Raw genomic sequence first — 21675 nt, 5'->3', positions numbered from 1 at the left:
TATTGGCGTCGAGGTACATAATGTATTATCTGTCAAGTTTAGGATTATAATCCTTCATATATTTATTGTTTGCTTTACTGTATCTGTTTGAAATATAACTTATTCCTCCTCTCAGTCCCTTTTCAATAAAAAGATACATATCAATATCAGTTATTAAATCTAACTTAATTCCAGTCATTTTTAACATTGCATCCCAAGCTAACCCAGGACTACTAACATAATGACAACGATCTAATTTGTAGTACTCTAAACATAGTTTTCTAAAATTTTCGAATACATCAGCTAAAAGTAATACGTCAGTTTTTAAATATAGATCATGATATTCTCCCATTGTTTTAATTTTAAATTTATTCCAAACATTTTTAGCATATTCATATTCGTTGTCAGATATGTGTGTTTCATTTAAAATTGAATAAAACTCTTCTTTAGAAGGTAATTTTGTTTCTTTGAATTTTTTAAATGAATCCATGTAATCATATGGATAAACACCTTTTGTCTTTAATAATTCAACATTTTCACAATTAAATTCAGTTGATGTGTATTTAAATTCTGGAATATTTTTTACTAGGTTATCCAATGATTGAGACATAAATTGAAATGATCAATAAAAACAAGTCGGAAATCATAAATGCCATATATCTTTCCATATTGTTAGGAATAACATTAATTTCTTTTTTGAATTTTCCTATTTGTTGCATAATAAAATGACCGTCATAACCTCTTAAATTATGAAAAATAACAGGAATTTTATGTGTTAGTTTAAAATTAATATTACATTCTGAGTGAGCACTTCCTCTGATTTTCCTGTTATATGACAATGATCACGTACTGGCACTTCACCTTCTATATATTCTTTTTCCACAGATATGACAAAACTTTTGTTTTTTAAATTCACTTTCATCTTTTTAAACATTCTTAGTTCTTTGTTAAAGTGCTCTTTAAATATTTCTTTACGATATTCCTCTTCCTCAAGCATTTTTTCAATAAACTTATAAACTGCATTAGGACCTCTATAAATCTGGGCTGGTTTAGTATATTTATCGTCATAACAACAAACAACTTTATAGCCGTAACCACAATCTATATGATTTTGATATGGTTCAGTAAATGAAGATTCAGTTGATGGTAAAGCAGTTAAAACTTTTTTAGTTATTGATTCAAAATCAGCATAAATTACAAAAGGTACTGCTAAACCTTTATGATAATTTTTAAATTGTACTTTACTTCCCTCTTTTGGCTTTTTTACACCTTGGATACCATTAATAGCTAAACAATTTGGAATATGTTCATTTAATATTCTTTCTTGAGTAAAATGTTGTAAGCAACTTTTACAAAAATATTTTCTATGTTGGTGTTTGGTTTTGTTAGTCATTAATCTATTAAAGTCTTTTATCCAAACTAATGTTGGACTACAGTTCTTGAGGCTTACAGTCATCATCAGTTATTTATTATTTATTTTATTCATTAGTAATTAGCAACATGTCACAGTGTTCTTCGTATTGATATTTTGATATGTACAATGGATAAATACTATTTTCTTCATATCCAAATATATAAATGAAATATCATTTAAAACTTCTATTTTAGGTATTTGATTTAATGTAACAGGAAAATTTTATTCCAGTATAATCAAGATTGTTTATATGTTTTTTATAATTTGAAACTCTATGAGGGTTTTCTTTAATAGGAAATTTGTAAGCTAAATGACACCATCTAAAACATCGTATCATCATTCTTTATATTTATTAATCCTTTCATTGGATGTTGTAATGGTTTTGGTAATTCTAAATAACTCGAAGCAGCCAATGGACTATATTTATATCTATTTATATAATGAGCATCAACTGACTCTATTCTCCAGCCGCTTCCTTCAGAAATCCAATTACCAATTCTATTTATTATTTCATCAAAAGCTTGATGTAAAGTTTTTTTTTGTTTCGTTTGTGTTAATAATTTCTAAAGGCTTTGATTGAAAATAAGCTGATTTATATGTTGTATCAGTTTTATCTATTTTTGCAAAAGTTATTTTTAAAACAATGTTTATTTTTATACCTTTTAAAGTTTTAAGTTCAGATTTAAGTATTTCATAAGAGTCGTTTATAGTTAAATATAATTGATTTTTTGGACTTGTCTATATGTAATTTTAATTTCAAATTTCTTATAATATTGTTTTGGTAGATCTCTCGATTTCCATCTATATATTATATTTAGAAAATAAAATTCGTTAAGCAAAAAAGGATTAAAAAAATAATTAAAAAAATAATAAAATAATAAAGTTTTAAATTATCTTTAAGAAGAAATAAAATATTTAAATTTATATCTTTTTCCATTAGTTTTTGATATTCCACATTTTACTCGGTTTTCTCCTTTGCAGCACATTATTATTAACCCAGAATTAATACCAAGGTCTTTAGACGCTGCATAATTGCTTTTATATGTTTTTTCTTCATTAGTATCACAGTCGGTTACAATTACTTTTTTAGGATTGTTTCGAATATTATTTGGTCTGGGACAATCACATAATCTTTCAGCATTTTCTTCTTCAGTTAATAGACAACCACAGTTCCATTCAAATAAATTATTTTTTAAAAGATAAGGATCTATAACATTTTGTAATTTATCAATGACATGATTTTTATATTCATCGCTAACTATTTGATCAAGTTTTGATTTAATAACATTTCTTCTTTTAAGAACTTTCTTATATGAATTTTTATCTGGATTCATTATTTCTCCTAAAGTGCTAGATATTTTGGTATAATCATTCTATCTACCTTTCTATTAACCATATATATATAATATACTTATAGAAAAAAATCTTTAAAAACACACCTAATGAAATTATATTGATTTGAGAAATTTGTTTATATTATCTATATCTTTTGAATAAGATTTTAAAGTCATTTTTTCTAAATTGTTATCAACTGTTAAAATTTTGATACCTTCTTGAGACATTCTGTTTAACCATTCTTCGTGTAATTTGTGTAGTTTTTCTAAATAATCTAAACCAACTTTGTTTTCTTCCGTTCTGTTTCTTTTTTGAAGTCTTTTAAAACATATTTCTGGGTCGGATTTAACATAAACAAATCCATCAGTTGGGTTTTTTCCGTATTGTTTTATAATATAATCAGTTAAGAAAAGATTGTATACTGCCCACTCGGGGTCATTTATAACACCGTTGTCGTGATGTTGTTTTGTAAAAACGTTACTGTTAGTTAAATAACAACGTTCAAGGACAGAAACACCATCAAACTGTTTAGCAGAAGATAACATTTTTATATGACTGTTTAAAGTTGTTAGCTGAAAAGGAAATAAATATTTGGAAGGTTCTTGAGCAGCAAGTTCAAAAAGTTTATATGAATTATAATCAAAGTCCATAACATTTTGCCATTCGTGAATTGGTTCTGGAATTATATTAAAATTAGGATTATATTCTTTAATAATATCTAAAAACGTACTTTTTCCTGATGCAATATTACCTTCAACTGATATAATTTTTCTCATTTATATAAAATACTTATAGAAAAAATCTTTAATTAAAGTTAATACAGCTCTTCTTCTTTTTTACTTTTATATCCGTTAAGTTTAAATTCCTTCATGTACGTTTCAAAAGGCATTGAATATTTTTTTCTTTCTGCATTTCTAATAGTATTGTAAAAATATCCTGAATAACTTGTTTATCTTTCTTTTATTTACTTTTCCAATCCGTGCTTTTGTTATTAGTTGTTTTATTTTGTGATGATGTGCTTTTAAAATAAATTTCTTGTCGTCAAGTTTTAGTCTGTTAGTAAATATGGTAATTACTGATGGAACAGCGCCAGCAACTGCTACAAATATAGGAATAGCTGGAACAAGTGCTAATGCAGCTGAACAACCAAAAACACCTGCTGTAATATATAATCCGGTACTTACTCTCCCACAAAATTTATAACTTTTTCTGTAAGCAGCAGCTAGTTTAGTTAAGTGAATGATTAACTGATCTATTGTTTCTATTCCATTATTAGAAATTAAATTTTTATGACTCATTTATATAATATATTTTTTAAATTAAATTTCTTCCAATTCACTAAATGGTATCCAACTATTAAATTTTTCACTATAACCTTTCCATTTTACTAAAGCTTGTTTTTTCTTATAGTCTCGTCTAATAACTTTTTCTATTCTAAAAACTTCTTGTGTAGTAGGTAAAAGCTCTTGTTCATAAAATGAACCTTGAATTATTTCATCATTTAAATCTTTAATAGTGTACGTTCTGGGATTTGTATTATTAATTTTATAAATTATAAATATTTCCTCTGTCCAGTTTGGTGTATATCCTTTTTCAAAATGTCTTTTAAGTTTGCTTAAGCGAACTCGATCACCAATTTTAAATTTTGCTTTACTCTTTGGTATCTTTAAATCACCATATAAATTAAAGTAAACAGTACCTTTATTTAAGTTTTTACTAGCTTCGGTTGGTGTCATTTTTATACTAGAATGTTTTGTTTTGTTATATTTATCAACCATATCCTGCAAATTATTTAAATAAGTATAAGTATTATTTGCTGTAAAATATTTCCACATTATTCTTTTTAAACTTCTATTAAATCTTTCTATTACTACAGCCTTTCCTTCATTAAATGTATGATACATATTAATCTTATTTTTATTCAAAAATGTTCAAACTTTTTATTATAAAATTTTTTCCTTCATCTACCCATAAATTTACTGGTAATCGTCCTTCTAAAATTATTTTTTCAAATGCTTCCGTAACAGATTCTCCAGTTTTATTCTTTAAATATAACCCAAGCATATTTACTAAATATATCAATAGCGGTTAACAAGTATTTTACTCCTTTATTATATTTTGAAAAAGCTTGCATGTCAACTAAATCAGCTGACCAAGTATCATCAATATCATTAACTATCACTCTTCGTTTCCTAAATTTTCTTTTAATTGATTTGTGTAATTCTTCTGCTAATTCATCGCTCCATGTGATTCCGGGGGTAGTAAAAGTTTGCTCTACCCCCTTTTCCCGTTTTTTGATTTTTGTCCGAGACCAAGTGTGTATTTCGTTTTGATGGCTGGTTTTACAACTAAATGTTTTGCAATCTTTTCTCCAAATATTTTTGATTTAGTTTTATTTAAATTGGAAAGCATTTGCTTATCACATGTACCCATTTTTACACCACTGTCATAGCAAAAATCATGGTCCATACATACTGCATCCAGTTCATTGACAGGGGGTCCATTATCTAGGGGATTTCCTGGCCCACAATAATTATATCCTGGAAGTGTTAAACCTTTCTTAGGTAATAAAGGTAACATTGCTTTGTGAATATCTAAATTACCCCCTGTACTTTTAACAAACTTTGATTTCATTTTTCCACAAGATGAACAAGTAGCCCTTATCATTTTTCTCCCGTTTTTTGTTGTAACATAATGAGGATTTATATTATCAGTAAATCTTCTTTCTTTCAAACAATATATTTTATTCTGTAAACTCATCTATATCATATGTATTTAAAACTTTTTAGTCGGTTTTAACTGGGTTTAAAACCTGTGGATTTTAAATTGTCCGGCATTGGTCAGTCCAGACCAAAGACTAAATGTTTTTTTGGTTAAACCAAAGGTTTTCATTCGGTTTAACTAAAGATTTAAAAGATTTTAAGGGTATCAAGGGTACTAAGTAAGTATTTTAAGTTTAGGGCAAGGTTAAAGTCCACTTATAGAATAGGGACAAGGGGTCAGGGGGGGGGGGGGTTTAAATTGTTTCAAAATGGTATTTCTAATACTACTGACTTCATTTTCTTTTTAACGCAGAACTCTAAAAATGTTGAATTTTTTTCAAAAAGACTACAGCTGATAGAGCAGCCGAATGGCAAGCATTTGTCAACATAGTATTTGCCATCATACTTGAAGCCAAGCAATTCAATATCTTCAATATTTATTGGCAACAATCTAAATGCATTTTTTATATCTAACTTAAACAATTTACAACTTGGACCCAAGTCCTGTACCATAAAAACCGCCTCGTCAAAGCTAGTATACTGAACAGAGCATAAGTCTGGATCAATAAAATCATTAATAGATTCAAATTTAGGATAGGACAGATGATGTATAAGCCTAAACTCACCAGGCGTTTTCTTAGGCACCAGACCTATAGGAGAAACTTGTAAATTTGAAAGCGGCCTGTCAGTGAAAGGGCCCGCAACTCTACCAGCTGTAATTTCTTTTCCAATTTTATTTTGAACAACAGACGGATTATCATATACCGAACTTAAATTTTTTGATTCTCTTGCTGCACGTGGACCTTCATAATGTATGTTAAAACCACGAGTAAAGCCATTTAGAAGTATAACTGCATCTTCAGATTGATAGTTTAAGAGTTCCTCACCTAAAACTGAAATGTCGATTGGGGACTTAGCTATTTTCTGTAATTCAAGATTATTTATTGGATTGTCCTCTGAAGGATCCTCTTCTAAAGGATCCCCTGTTTGATCTATTGTACGGCCTATATTGGTTGCGAAAAGATCCTTGGTTCGAACCTAGTGTTTGTGTATTTGCAAAGGAAGCAGTCTGAGTATTTTTATAAACACGGCAATAAGAAGCACCATGGCGACTACTCCCGCATGTTCTACATAAGTGACTATACCGGCAGGACTTACTGAAACATGAACCTGCATTGAAATAATTGCAAAGCAATTGTCCAGACACATTATTACCTGCCATGTGTTGCCTCTCTAAAGTACAACGCCACCATAAATCTTGATTTATGTGAGACCAATTTGACTTGGTCGTAGCTTGACGCATCCTAAACTGTTCATCATAACTTCGCTAAGCCAGACCGCCATATTTAGCAGCTGCTTCCCTAATATTGAACATATAATGCAATAGACCAGCAGTTTCATCAGCATGGGCTGTTAAGTAGATGGACATAAAAATCCAAAATGCATCAGTCCATTTAGAGGGAATAACTTCTTTGTTTGCCTTTGGCCTAGACTCAAGTTTGCCCCCTTCAGCCAAATGCAATGAGGCACCAGTACAACTTTCATGCAGCTCAACATTACCCTTTAACAGCAATGCAATATTGATATAATCACCCTTGCAAATTTGTTGCTTCAACAAACACGGCACGTGGGCCGATATATCATCATCACTACATCGTGCGCTAGGCAAATTATGAACATTAACCTGCTGCTGCTGTTTATCAGCTACACCACACCCTTCACTTTCATTTAATAAATTTGACGCCCGAATTATTTCGTCAAAATCAATGACAGACTGTTGGCTTCGGGAAGCCACATTGACATTTTCAGCAACAACGTTACCTGTATTTTCTTCAGATTCCGGCGCTTCTGGCAGATCAATACATTGCCTCTTGGCAGTTGTAGGGTTCCTTGCTTTCCTACGAACGCCTCTCCCACGGCCAGGCATTGTAACTTTATCGGATGAAATAAGATAAACCAATTATAATTTCGTGTCTATTACACCAGCTGATCGAAACATGTGAACTGCCCGAATGACTCCGAATAGTGTTGTGACGTCACCGACAAAAAATGTGCGGTTAAAACCGAAAGATTCCAAATAGACATCAATTATACTTTGTTACTTCCCTTGATCTAAGGCTTATTTGCTTAAGAATTACATAAGCGTCTATTATTGTTGTCATCATGACAAAAAACAAAATTAATTCTTGCCTAAATAAACGCGAGTTATTTCTATTCAGAAAATAATCGGCAATATTTACCATTGCCAACAATGCATGGTACAAAATAGACAGAAATGCATTGAAGAATATTTGATGTAAGAAAGACACTAATGAATTTCATCAAAGCCAAGTTGTGACAGCAATAGCATTATCATATTATCAATGACAACACATGCAACATTTGAACAATTTTTGTCACAACAGATAGATGTAAAGGCATTGTAACCTTATCGGATGAAATAAGATAAACTAATTATAATTTCGTGTCTATTACACCAGCTGATCGAAACATGTGAACTGCCCGAATGACCCCGAATAGTGTTGTGACGTCACCGACAAAAAATGTGCGGTTAAAACCGAAATATTCCAAATAGACATCAATTATACTTTGTTACTTCCCTTGATCTAAGGCTTATTTGCTTAAGAATTACATAAGCGTCTATTATTGTTGTCATCATGACAAAAAACAAAATTAATTCTTGCCTAAATAAACGCGAGTTATTTCTATTCAGAAAATCATCGGCAATATTTACCATTGCCAACAATGCATGGTACAAAATAGACAGAAATGCATTGAAGAATATTTGATGTAAGAAAGACACTAATGAATTTCATCAAAGCCAAGTTGTGACAGCAATACCATTATCATATTATCAATGACAACACATGCAACATTTGAACAATTTTTGTCACAACAGATAGATGCAAAGGCATTGAATAATTTTTGTTTAAAAATAAACAAAACTATAAACAGTAAATCGAAAAAGCGACAACCTATGTTACAAAAAATGACGCAAATACATAGAATTACCGATAGGTACGTTGTAATGGCAACAGCATCGATGAAATAAAAAATAGAAACAAATGCATTCAATATAAGAGCAACAGTCTTTGTTACAGAACATACAAAAATATGTTAGAAAAACAAATGCAGCGATTTGCTGCTGACCCGTATGGGCAAACACCTTTGTTCATAAATGCACTGAAAAATACAGGTATACTATTAGAAGAACAATCTTTGGTACAGAAGGAAAGGCATAGAATAGTAGTAAAATCGTAAGAGCAACCTTTGTTACAGAAAAAAGCAAAGAATAATGCAGTATTCTACGTAAATGCACTGAATACATCAAACGTCTTTCATACAAAATATAGACATAGATGCATTGAACAATGGACATAAATCATATTACCTTATTTCATTGCACAAATTATAAGGTAAGGTCTACAACCATTTGTTACAAAGACGGATAAAGTTAGATCGATCGAATAGACTATTTTAGAACAAAGTCGTCAATAAACTGTATGGTTGTATAATCTTGCAGACATGATGCAGCTAGTAAGACAGGACCTTATGCGCTCGCTGGAGTTTGTTTTGCTAGCGTTTCCTGTCGTCTGCTATTTTTCAACATACCTGGAAGGACAAGAAGACTGTAAAAATGGACAAGTAAAGACCCTTGCGGTTTCTTCAATAGGAAATGTCTTTGTTGCTACTAGTAACAACATTTGCCAGTTCCAAAACTATAGTATTTCACCGGACGATTTACAATCTGAAATTGACATAACCGGAGAAATTTCAGTTTTCAAGCTTTTCAAATACATGAGCGAAGAGTACTTATTGATGTGCAATTATACGTCATGTATCACATAAAATACCTCTAACATTTCACAGTACGATGAGAGTTTGGCGGGATCTTCTTTGGGGGGAGAGCATTCGGCGCAAGTTGTCTTTGTACCTTGCCCAGAGTCTAAAGAATTCTGTCGTCTTTACTCAGCTATCAGCGGCAGCAGAGATGTAGAAACATTTTCGGAGCGATATTTGTATAAGGCCGATGGTGAGTTAAAGATATCCTATAGAAACGAGAACGCAAGACATTATTACATAAAATCAAAACCGGGTCAAAAATTTGAATTCATATATTCATTTTATTCAAGGAAGGGCTTCGTTTACTTTCTGAGGAACACATTGACTTCAGACGGAAGAAGAGTAGCATACATTAGTCAAATGTGTTCAAATAAAACGAGTCATAATGACTTCCGGTCATATATGGAAAGCAAGCTAGAATGCAATGATTATACAATCCTGATAGCGGCATTCCATGTCCAGACCCAAACGGAAGATTTTCTTCTAGCATCTTTTACCTACTCGTATTCGGATGCATTTGACAGTACCTTTGTATCCATTACCTACTTAGCCAAGTGTGAAATGTTGTCAATAAGTGTTCCTTCTCAATCGAAGGAACAATAAGAAATTATCAGTGTAGGAGAAAGAATAATATACGTAATTCTTTGCACTTCCACAACTGTTTTGATAACGTTGTTAGTGCTTTCTGGAAATCGCCCTGTTTAAACCTTTCATACCAGTAAACATATTTTTATAATAACCCCTGAACCGAACAACAAAACAGAAAAACAAGGAAGAATATCCAACAGGGAAAGCCGTGTTCTAAATACGCAGCCTCCCCAAACGCGCACACGATCAACACAGCAAACAAACAAGGACAAAACAAACAAACAAAGTAACACAGTGGGGCACCGCCTTGGAACGGTCTTTGGCAAAACCACCACTGGGGAGCTTAAATCGGTTTATGGTACACCTAACCTCACTCTTACCCCCACCATGTTCCAAAGTCACAGGACAGTGTAAATAAAAGTTATCCCCGCCAGGTGAAATCCTAACATACGCAAAGGCAACAGAAGGAATGTAATGTAAAACACAAAAATGCTCTTGTGTATATATATATATATATATATATATATATATATATATATATATATATATATATATATATATATATATATATATAATCCTAAGAACTTAAAACGCATGTACTCAATGCCTTTGCAGAAGACAGAGCAACAAGGGAAACACCCTTAAGGGCCCGACGAAGTCCCATTTTAAGTTTGCCAAGAACCTTTTTCTGCATTTTACGTTGAAAGTAAGTGGAAAAAACAAATAAGTGAACACTTGAAGAAAAACATTTCCAGTGAAACAGCTAACAAATGACTACAATCATAATTTCAGAAGAAGTCTCTACGGACGTGGGATTGTGCGGTACATACTACTTGCTATGGATGTCTGAGCGACATAGTCTCCTGCCTCTGGCAGCAAGAGCCGTATGATGGTGTACAGCCGCCTAATGGAAGGTGCATTTCGAATGAAACACGTGTAGAAAAAACAGCTGATGTCTTCCATTACTTTTGTCTACCACTGGTAAGTTATGTCAGAATTCAAGGTCTTTAACAGGAACATACAGGCACAGGATTTACACAGAAAAATTAAGTGAAATGTCGTAAGACATTTTCAAATTTTAACTTTTCGATAAAGGTTCGATCCCTTAAGAACGTTAGACCCATTTTTCTATATGAATACCCTTTTGTGAAGAATGCAATATAATGTATGTATGCATTTTGTTTTTTGAAAATGATTTCAGCGCTACTTAAATAGATTTTGATTAATGTACTATATTTTGTGTGTGCGTTTATACCGTTGCAATGTATAAACCATCTTGGGACTTCTTGCAAAACCATGAACCGCACTATATATACCCGTATAAACGCACAGAAATGACTTTCTTAAATTATATTTACATTTTAACGATAAATTACTATCAAAATAAGTGTCCAGACCCAAACGGAAGATTTTCTTCTAGCATCTTTTAGCGGATCGCAAACGAAATATCCTGGTTCTATCTTGTGTAAGTTTTCAATGACCGCCGTAAAGGAATACTTTGAGGATGAACAGCGGGATTGTTTTGACGGAAATAAAGGCAGTTTTCCGAGTTGGATACAGCCACCTGGAGAATCATGCGTCAAAAAAGTGGTAAAAAATTCCTTCTTAGACCAAAAGCGCATTTAATTATTTACTTGAGCTATAACGTTTTGTACACTGATAACATTCAATACTAATCAATGTGACTTTTTTCTACATTTAGGTTTCAGAAAATATAAATATCTAATTAGTGTTGTTGATATTTTCTTAAAGGTTTATTATGCTATTGTTAAAAGTGTTAAAAAATCCTGAAAAAATGACATTATCTGTGTCTTTTTTTTTTAGTATCTTTTGTAGAATCCCAATTTCCTTATATATTTATTTTTGACAGTTAAACGTAATGTTTTATGAAATGTTGTCTCTTAGCACAGGCAATTTTACACGTGTCTCATAAATAAGTGATCTTAATTTTGTAGGTGACTTTTAGCGTATGTTTTACTGAATGCATGGTCTCATTTTCGATCTAATAGATCGTACTTTGTAAAAATGACAGAAAATGCTTATCAGACACTATAAACATGAAATCTTTTCAGAACTTACTTAATATCAAGTGTGGTTATACGGACAAGAACACGCGCATTGTTTTTGATGGTTTGTTAAAAAAATCCGACAAGTCAGTCTTTTCTAAACCCTCAGAGAAGATCACTTCAGTTGTAGTTACACCCTACGAAAACATCTTCGTCGGATATCTGGGGACCGACTCTGGAATTTTGGAAAAGGTAATTAAAAACTTAAATACTTTTCTACCATAAATATGCAAGCTCACCGCATTAACCAAATTCCCAAATTTACTATTAAACCAATATAGTAATTTAAACTTTCACCAAAGTATTACACAAAATGCGATGTGAATTTGCTTTCAGATTTATTTCCAGTAATTTCTTACATACAGTTTCAACAGAGTTTAAATCACCGTTGCTTATAGAAATCATCTAAATGACTAATATCTGTTTTTATATTTAGATTTTATTCAACTCCTCTTTTGGCAATTCGGTCACGGTTTTTCGATCCAAAGGTAATGGACAAATCAGAAGCTTGACTTTAAGCAATGACGGAAGCAGTTTGTTTTACATTGAAGACACAAAAGTTAGTATACATACACTTTGCTTGTTCCTTAGAAACGGAAGTAAATTTCGCGTATGCGCACTCTACGTAGGCTACGTATTGACCAAACAGATTGAAATGTGACTTAACTTAAACGAGTCTGTGTTACAAGACGTAGCTGACCAAAATGTTCGTTCTAGCGCTAATGGATTTGTCTTTAAAGAAAATCTGATTTTAGCATCATATTACAGATGTTTCATATGACGGTGAAGAAAGTCTTGTTCGTTTACTTTATATTTGATATTAAAATCTTTGAAATTCTGTGCAGAAGTAGCGCTTTCCTGTATGTTTTCGTCACGTGATTCCCACAAGCACCTGCATATAATATACACAAACATATTTCACATATTCATTTACAAAACGCGAGAAAAGGATCTAGACAGGTTGAAAGAATGAAATAAAGCATTTGCAAACCTGAACTTCTACATTTCCAACTGCACAGATTAGATCTGAAGCTATAAAACATCATGTAGGTAACCAGCGCCCTACTCGTATTCGGATGCATTTGACAGTACCTTTGTATCCATTACCTACTTAGCCAAGTGTGAAATGTTGTCAATAAGTGTTCCTTCTCAAGAGAAGGAACAATAAGAAATTACCAGTGCAGGAGAAAGAATAATATACGTAATTCTTTGCACTTCCACAACTGTTTTGATAACGTTGTTAGTGCTTTCTGGAAATCGCCCTGTTTAAAACCTTTCATACCAGTAAATATATTTTTATAATAACCCCTGAACCGAACAACAAAACAGAAAAACAAGGAAGAATATCCAACAGGGAAAGCCGTGTTCTAAAAACGCAGCCTCCCCAAACGCGCACACGATCAACACAGCAAACACACAAGGACAAAACAAACAAACAAAGTAACACAGTGGGGCACCGCCTTGGAACGGTCCTTGGCAAAACCACCACTGGGGAGCTTAAATCGGTTTATGGTGCACCTAACCTCACTCTTACCCCCACCATGTTCCAAAGTCACAGGACAGTGTAAATAAAAGTTATCCCCGCCAGGTGAAATCCTAACATACGCAAAGGCAACAGAAGGAATGTAATGTAAAACACAAAAATGCTCTTGTGTGTATATATATATATATATATATATATATATATATATATATATATAATCCTAAGAACTTAAAACGCATGTACTCAATGCCTTTGCAGAAGACAGAGCAACAAGGGAAACACCCTTAAGGGCCCGACGAAGTCCCATTTTAAGTTTGCCAAGAACCTTTTTCTGCATTTTACGTTGAAAGTAAGTGGAAAAAACAAATAAGTGAACACTTGAAGAAAAACATTTCCAGTGAAACAGCTAACAAATGACTACAATCATAATTTCAGAAGAAGTCTCTACGGACGTGGGATTGTGCGGTACATACTACTTGCTATGGATGTCTGAGCGACATAGTCTCCTGCATCTGGCAGCAAGAGCCGTATGATGGTGTACAGCCGCCTAATGGAAGGTGCATTTCGAATGAAACACGTGTAGAAAAAACAGCTGATGTCTTCCATTACTTCTGTCCACCACTGGTAAGTTATGTCAGAATTCAAGGTCTTTAACAGGAACATACAGGCACAGGATTTACACAGTAGAAAAATTAAGTGAAATGTCGTAAGACATTTTCAAATTTTAACTTTTCGATAAAGGTTCGATCCCTTAAGAACGTTAGACCCATTTTTCTATACATGAATACCCTTTTGTGAAGAATGCAATATAATGTATGTATGCACTTTGTTTTTCGAAAATGATTTTAGCGCTACTTAAATAGATTTTGATTAATGTACTATATTTTGTGTGTGCGTTTATACCGTTGCAATGTATAAACCATCTTGGGACTTCTTGCAAAACCATGAACCGCACTATATATACCCGTATAAACACACAGAAATGACTTTCTTAAATTATATTTACATTTTAACGATAGATTACTATCAAAATAAGTGCTTGGCTTTCCAGGAGTATCAGAAAATCAAAATAATATCAGGATATCGGCCTTTTCAACATATAAATAGAACAGCGAAAAATACCCGTCCGTTAAGATACCAGTTCCTGGTTTTATATAATAAGGCGTGTCGATTCAATTTTGATCTTCAACTTTAGAAAAATTAAAGCTATAATTTTATGTCAAAAAATAATAAACAATTTCTTCTTTCAATACAAAATGTTTCCTGAAGGTAAATATTTTGAAATGACTGATTATAAGGCGACAGCGTAAACGCCGTCTGTGCGATTGTTTTCATTGAAATTTAATAACGGTTTCAAGTTGTTCTGCTCAAGGTTTATAACGTTCACCCGAATAAAGGACCAACTGTTGGTGGGACTGTGTTGAATTTGACTGGCTTGATGGACAATCCAGCTCGATATGGAAAGAATAGCCAGAATTATCGGGTACCAGCCATCGTCACTATTGAAAACGCGACGTGCAATGTCAGTGACGCCACAGAGTTTCCTGTTAGGTAGTTTACAAATTTAGAAATAATAATTGAAAATGTAACACAATGATCTTGTTGTGGATTAAATGATTGAATCTAAAATGCTCTTGAAAATGTTCAACACCAATATAAATTGTGATAATTTGATAAGACAATGTCTGTTATAAATGACTTCTGTCTTTAGAACTAGTACAAGATACACATGTTTATTGGAGCTTTAAATATCTGCTTGAAATTGACCCTTTCTTACATAAAATATTGAAGATTAAACATGACATACATACATTTTGAAACTGTTTATTGAAAGACATAGTTAAAAACTAAGTACATTTTGGAAAATCACCCTTTTAATCAATCCTTCACATAACAGACAGAGGGAGTTGAATTGTTCGTTTTAGATTCTCATTTCCTTGTATCTCTAACTTCAGACGAAATACAGACTACGTGGGTGTTCGTCTTATGGGTGGCGGTATACGCCAAAGTTAGTAAATATACATGCAAATTTAGTGGACGGGATGGAGTTTTAGACAAGACGGCGTTGTAATGCTATGCACTGACTGACTTGATTATGAATGGATTGTATATTTACTAATTTTGGCGGTTACCGCCGCCCATATATATGTACATATAACTAGGACTATTTGTTTGTTTGTAAGCTTATTTACAGCCGCCATAGTAACCCGTATAGGCGACTGCTCAAGAGCAGTGTTAGTAAATTTAGTAAGAGTATAGTAAAGATGCCCGTTCCAGATGCTTTCCTGGGTCTTTAGCGTTCCAACTGAAAAGCACATAAACATGGGGCTCTTATATCAATGTTAGTGATTTCAGTTAGAGGAGCTGGGACCCGTATTCACGTACTCTGGTAGCTAGGCAGTGTTACCACTAGACCACTGCGTCAGCTCAATTAATCCTTAGTTTAACTGTATGACATCGTTTTATTTATACATTCAGCTGTTTTTTCACTAATTCAGTCATACAAGTGTAAACAAACTTAGCTTCTAACGCTCCCTTTCGATATTTTGACAATACATGTATATTTCATATTACCAAAACGCATTTATGACACTCGCACGCTTAGGAAAAATATATTATTAATACCGTATGAAAATTAAAACAAAACTGCAGCATGCTATGTCACCATTTTGTTTATTTTACGAATCCAGTTTTAATCACGTTAATGCAATAATACACAAAAATAAACAAAATATTACCATTTTATATGTATTTGCCAGTTCTGTAGGTCCTTTTCTCCACACTAAATGCAACCCTCTTAAATGTTCGGCAACGGCTATAATTGTTTAAAAATGGACTGATAAGACCCTTTTACTATTGACAATTCTTCTTTACTATATAATACAGACTGGAGTGTATAACACCCGTGGCACAAACAGCAGGAGCCTTCCGCATTTCATTAGAAATGCACAATAACGTCACAAATACTTCCATTCGGGGCAGATTTCAAACAATAGTGTCCAAAGGTCGGGCCGACTACCAACCGGAATTTGTTTACGTGGTAAGCTTTCGAATGTAAATCACTACTTTAAATCATATGCGTGTTTTGTTAAGATTACAGAATGGGGAGTTTATTCATTTATTTATTTTTTGTTTGAGGTGGTAAACAGTGTTCTTGTCAAGTTTTTCAATACTCATGGCGACTGTTTACTATTAGACCATTCTAACGTAAACGTAAATCGGAAACGGATTACTGAATCCGTAAATGTTATTTGCAAATAATGGTCTAAGGGAGATACTATTGCATTACTTTTGGATGAAATTGTCTCCCATAGACCACAAATTAGCCTAAAATTTTAAGGATTCAGTATTCCGTTTCGTAATTACGTTTACGTTAGAATGGTATATTAGACCTTTCTAACGTAAACGTAATTACGAAACGGAATACTGAATCCTTAAAATTTTAGGCTAATTTGTGGTCTATGGGAGACAATTTCATCCAAAAGTAATGCAATAGTATCTCCCTTAGACCATTATTTGCAAATAACATTTACGGATTCAGTAATCCGTTTCCGATTTACGTTTACGTTAGAAAGGTCTAACATGCATTGTTCTTATTAAGTAAAGTGGGATGGTTTATATCGTAGTATGAAACATTGCCGGTTCCCCCGTAGTAAAATGCTACACCAAATAATACCAACAAAAGCCCCTGTTATAAAGATTGATATGATATAATGTAACTGCCTATAATAAGAGAAGTGATAGAAGTGCAGTGTTACAGTTTCAACCCATTTTTTGAACGCACAGCTTTGTGCCCTGTACCCGTTGTTGATATATATAAAGCATGGAAAATACAATAAGCAAGTTAAAATTATGTATGCAGAATAAGATTATTTAAGAGTCGCGCACTTTGTTCATTGCTATACGTATGCTTACCATAACCTTGAACACATCTAACATTTACAAACAACGATAACCTTGTATTTTCATACTAGTGCAGTTTTGTCATTAGGACATTTTAATGCATGTGAGAAGCGGACTAAACGAAACCCAACAATAAATCCTTATGATTTTGCTATATGAACGTCATTTAGTTTGCATGTTGTGTTTTTGTACTGTAAACCCCAAAAGTTGGCATCACAAAGTCAGGGTGACACGACACATGGAGACGTGTTTCTTCGTATAAAACACTCAGTGGACAGTATCACGACATTCATAAATTCCGAAATATGATATTCTGTGACAAGAAACAAGTCACTTTATATAAAACAATGAGTTAGCATTTCACTCAAAATAATTTGAATAAATTGTGTTTGCACGATAAATTTCTTTGAAATAACAACAAATGTGCATGTTGGGACTTACATTTTTAAAAATTATTTTTCATACAGGATCCCGTGCTGTTTGATCGCGGAGTTGTCTATGAGAGTGTAAAACTGTCTGGGAAGATACAACTGACTATACGCGGGGAAAATCTTGACATTGGCAGTACGAGACGCGTGCTTATTGGTGAACATGATTGTCTTATTACTGAATTTGACAGGTTAGCTTAAGACTTAAATTCAAAATATTCTTAGAGTAAGTAAACTACTAGTATGTCTTCAAGAACATACACGTGAAACATGATAATTCTTGAATATTCTTTGTGTTCGTAGCAATATTACCTTTCTAAAAATAAAAATTACTACATTTTACATATCTACCATATTTTTAGGGAAAGTTGAGACGGTCATTTTAAAAAAAAATCAGGTGCGCTTCAATATCTATGTACAATTGGTCTTTGTCATCTTTTAGATCAGTTTTAGACTAACTACATTGAGAAAATAAAAATCTTATACCAAAACATATGAAATTAAACGTTGACGAGCATAAAACGTATATTCATAAGAATTCAAATATGAAAAAAAAAAACAAACTAATGCCATCCCATTTCATCGATGATTTGGTCCTAAACAGCTGCATTATTAAAAACAATAAACCCACTTCCAATAATAGTGTCAATTTAAATTTTAGCTAGTTTCGCATATATAATGATACTTGACACTTACGCTTTATTAGATCATTGTTTCCCAAAACAATAAGTTTTCTAAATGTTTGATAATCAGTTACGACCAATATATTTTTGAAGCATTACTACTCTGCCCTTTTATGCTTAAGTACCTTGAAGATAAGGAAAACCTTTTGCACTGGCTTATATTACTGACTACTTAAAGCTAATCTATAAAAGATAACATGATTATTTCTACCAAGTTTGGCATGGATTTCATGTACAACACTGAAAAATAATAAATTGATTGAAAATAAGAGCTAGGTATTAGTAAAACGCTAGAGGAATGTAGTTTTCATTATTTCAAAAGTGGTGCATCGGTTTAGTATCTATATGTCAAAAATTTGTACCGCTAGTTTTGTATTACTCACTTCCAATAGGTTTTAGATAGAATAAATAGCCTTAAATATGCAAAATTATTGAAATAACATTATTGTTGGTATCAATTCGCTCATTGTAGAAGGAAAGTCAAGCATGTTTCTCAGAACATACTGTGATATTTCTGGTTTATAAAAAGCTAATTCGAGTGAAACAAATATAATATTCTTTGTAATTTCGGTCAGAAGAAGAATTTTTCACCAAGTTTCATAATTCATTCATATTTGCAAACCTTCTGTTTTAAGAATCGAGGACAATAAGATTACATGTCGTTCTCCGAAACTAAATGATGCTAGAAATTACACGATAGTTTATGAGATTGACAATACCCGAGTGTTTGGTCCGGTGGTAACCTACACGCCTGAACCTGTAGTCCACGACATACAACCTAGATCATCTATAGTAAGGTAGTAGTCTTATTTTAGATATCATAATTTAAGAGTGTATTGCACGTTCTTTTAATAATGAACTGACTATGTCGTTCTGCCATGATTTTATATGATACGCATTCCTCTTTGACCTATGTCTGAAGAGACAGGTGAAGACTCCTTGATAGGCAGATCATAAAGCTCAACGGAAATGGTTTTTCTTGGTACTTGTCTTCAAGCCTAATACACCTTTTTAGCATTAAATGGTATTTTTTCTTATTGTTCTGCTGCAACAAAGACATTTAGTCATTTGGTTATCTTATGAATCTTTTTTAGATGACCATTTTGCCTTTGCTTTCTGTGCCTTTTGTTACTGTTGTATGTTTTAAGGATTCACCTAGCGGGGATAATATTGTTAGACAAAGAACACGGTAGGAATTAAGAGTAAGGTAGTGTTTTGCCATTGACTGTTCAAAGGCGATACCCTACCGTTTCCTTGATTTGTTCGTCTTATTCTTTTCGTCTTATTCTTTTACATATTTGTGCATGTGAACCACTTTCGTTTGCAATTCCTACTGGATTCTTGACGTTTGTCTTTTTTTTTGCTGATCAAGTACACATGTGTCCGAGAAGTTTGTAAATCTTAATTTTCTGTCTGCATTCCCATCTTCAACCATTATAGCTGACTATATCCAAAAAGATAAATTTTATTAATTACAAAGTTTCACCCTTAAACCATTCAGTCGAAAAACATGAGGCACAGCACATTGATTCTAGACTTTCTCTCATAGATGAGGCAATTGCATTTGCTTTTTGAAACATATTTAAAAGCTTTATCATAAGAAAATGACTGGAGTAAAGAAAATACTCTTTGAATGTATCAATTTTGATTAATCGTATATACTTAATGTCAATGTAGACCTAAAATATTTGTTAACTAGTAGCAACCATTACTCTCTCTCTCTCTCTCTCTCTCTCTCTCTCTCTCTCTATATATATATATATACATATATATATATATCAGTTGTTGGGTCTCTAATGAGATTCATTCATAGCTGTTGTGTCGAAAGGTGGCTTATTGGGTCTTTTTCGGTCAATTGTTGGGTCTTCGGGAGACAAAAAAAGACCCAACAATATATATATATTCTGCATTCAACTGTGCATATGTCTTACATACAGTTTACTCATGCAAGTGTTCACATTGATATTATTTTCAGTATTATTTAAATTATACGAAATATAAGATACTTTTAAACACTGTTTACGCACACAAGTGTTTCCATAGATATTGTTTAAGGTAATTATACTTATTATATATCTATATAAATTTTGTCAAAAGTTCGGCTTGTATTTCACATGTAAATACGAACAGGAAGAAAACTCCGTATTGTACCTTTTGTATTGTATGTGGCTGGACTACTTTCATTTAAAATATGCATGACCTGACTCAGTTCATAAAAAACACATAAAAATACACATATCGATAAACATGGAAGATTTCGATCGATAACAAACCAACGAGGAATATAATAAAAAGGTCATTATAACAGGAGCTAAATTTGGAAATTTGTATCCGGCTCCCGTGGATTTCGCCAAGTCGGATCAAACGAAGTGCGCAAATGCCTCGTCGAGCCAAATACAGCATCCCAGATCAAGCTGCTATTACAATAACCCTGTTAATTTTATCTAAATGTCATTACAACCGACTGTACATTCTGTAAAATTGATTGTTATTCAATATTTACATAGCGGGGGTTTGACACTGACCTTATCAGGCGAAAATCTAGAAGGGTTTGGACAAACTTGTCAGCTGAGTCTGGACGACAACAACATCACTGAAATGGTAAATCCAAAAATTAATTACCTTAATTAAGTTCGATTAATGAAAATAAAATCGAAACTTCTTAAACAGTTTTTGATGAAAAACTTCACTTATTTTTTAATGATTATCACACTCTTTCATTCTTGAATTGTGTTTATTAATAACCCGCCAATTTTGTGCTGATTCTTTCACTACCTTTACAGAATGTAAGTTTCTGTGAGATTACTTACGAAGCAACTGATGCCGTTTTATTGTGTAAGACAACAGCGTTTGACAGTTTGAATAGTCTCCCGTTTTGGACAGTTCCCACTTTGTTTAATGTTTATGGAAAGCTGCGAACGATCGACCGGCTCCCGGTTCTTATTGTAGAAGATCCTGTCATGGATCGCGACGACCAAATCATCCCGATCTCAGTAAATACAAATGAGACGGAAATTTACTTTAAGGTATGCGTCATAATCCATATGTTCAATCAAATGATGAATTTAGAAGTGAACATATAGTCTATTAATATTTACAATGAATATCTATTCAATTAGTATTTATAATGAATAATTAATCTATTACAATATTACAATTTACAGTGAGTATCTCATCTATAATAATTTACA

General features: G+C 32.6%; 1 protein-coding gene across 3 annotated transcripts in view; it reads left to right on the top strand.

Moving 5' to 3' along the window:
- LOC123528623 (hepatocyte growth factor receptor-like) overlaps positions 1–21675 on the top strand; it is a 48062-nt gene that overhangs the window by 14950 nt on the left and 11437 nt on the right. The window contains exons 2-12 of one of the 3 annotated variants that reach the window (XM_045308472.2): positions 9014–9829; positions 11351–11511; positions 11994–12179; positions 12424–12546; positions 13906–14094; positions 14843–15021; positions 16357–16510; positions 17841–17992; positions 19120–19281; positions 20992–21085; positions 21268–21510. In XM_045308472.2, the coding sequence (XP_045164407.2) occupies positions 9694–9829; positions 11351–11511; positions 11994–12179; positions 12424–12546; positions 13906–14094; positions 14843–15021; positions 16357–16510; positions 17841–17992; positions 19120–19281; positions 20992–21085; positions 21268–21510 (1779 nt within the window). In that variant the 5' untranslated portion in view covers positions 9014–9693. Of the gene's footprint in view, positions 1–9013; positions 9830–10713; positions 10903–10949; positions 11512–11993; positions 12180–12423; positions 12547–13905; positions 14095–14842; positions 15022–16356; positions 16511–17840; positions 17993–19119; positions 19282–20991; positions 21086–21267; positions 21511–21675 lie in introns of those variants that run through there. The other 2 variants (XM_053521622.1, XM_045308475.2) reach the window with 2 other exon arrangements.

The sequence above is a fragment of the Mercenaria mercenaria genome, chromosome 13 (genome assembly GCF_021730395.1).
Source record: "Mercenaria mercenaria strain notata chromosome 13, MADL_Memer_1, whole genome shotgun sequence".
Lineage (NCBI taxonomy): Eukaryota > Metazoa > Mollusca > Bivalvia > Venerida > Veneridae > Mercenaria > Mercenaria mercenaria.
This window is presented reverse-complemented; position numbering and strand designations above follow the sequence as displayed.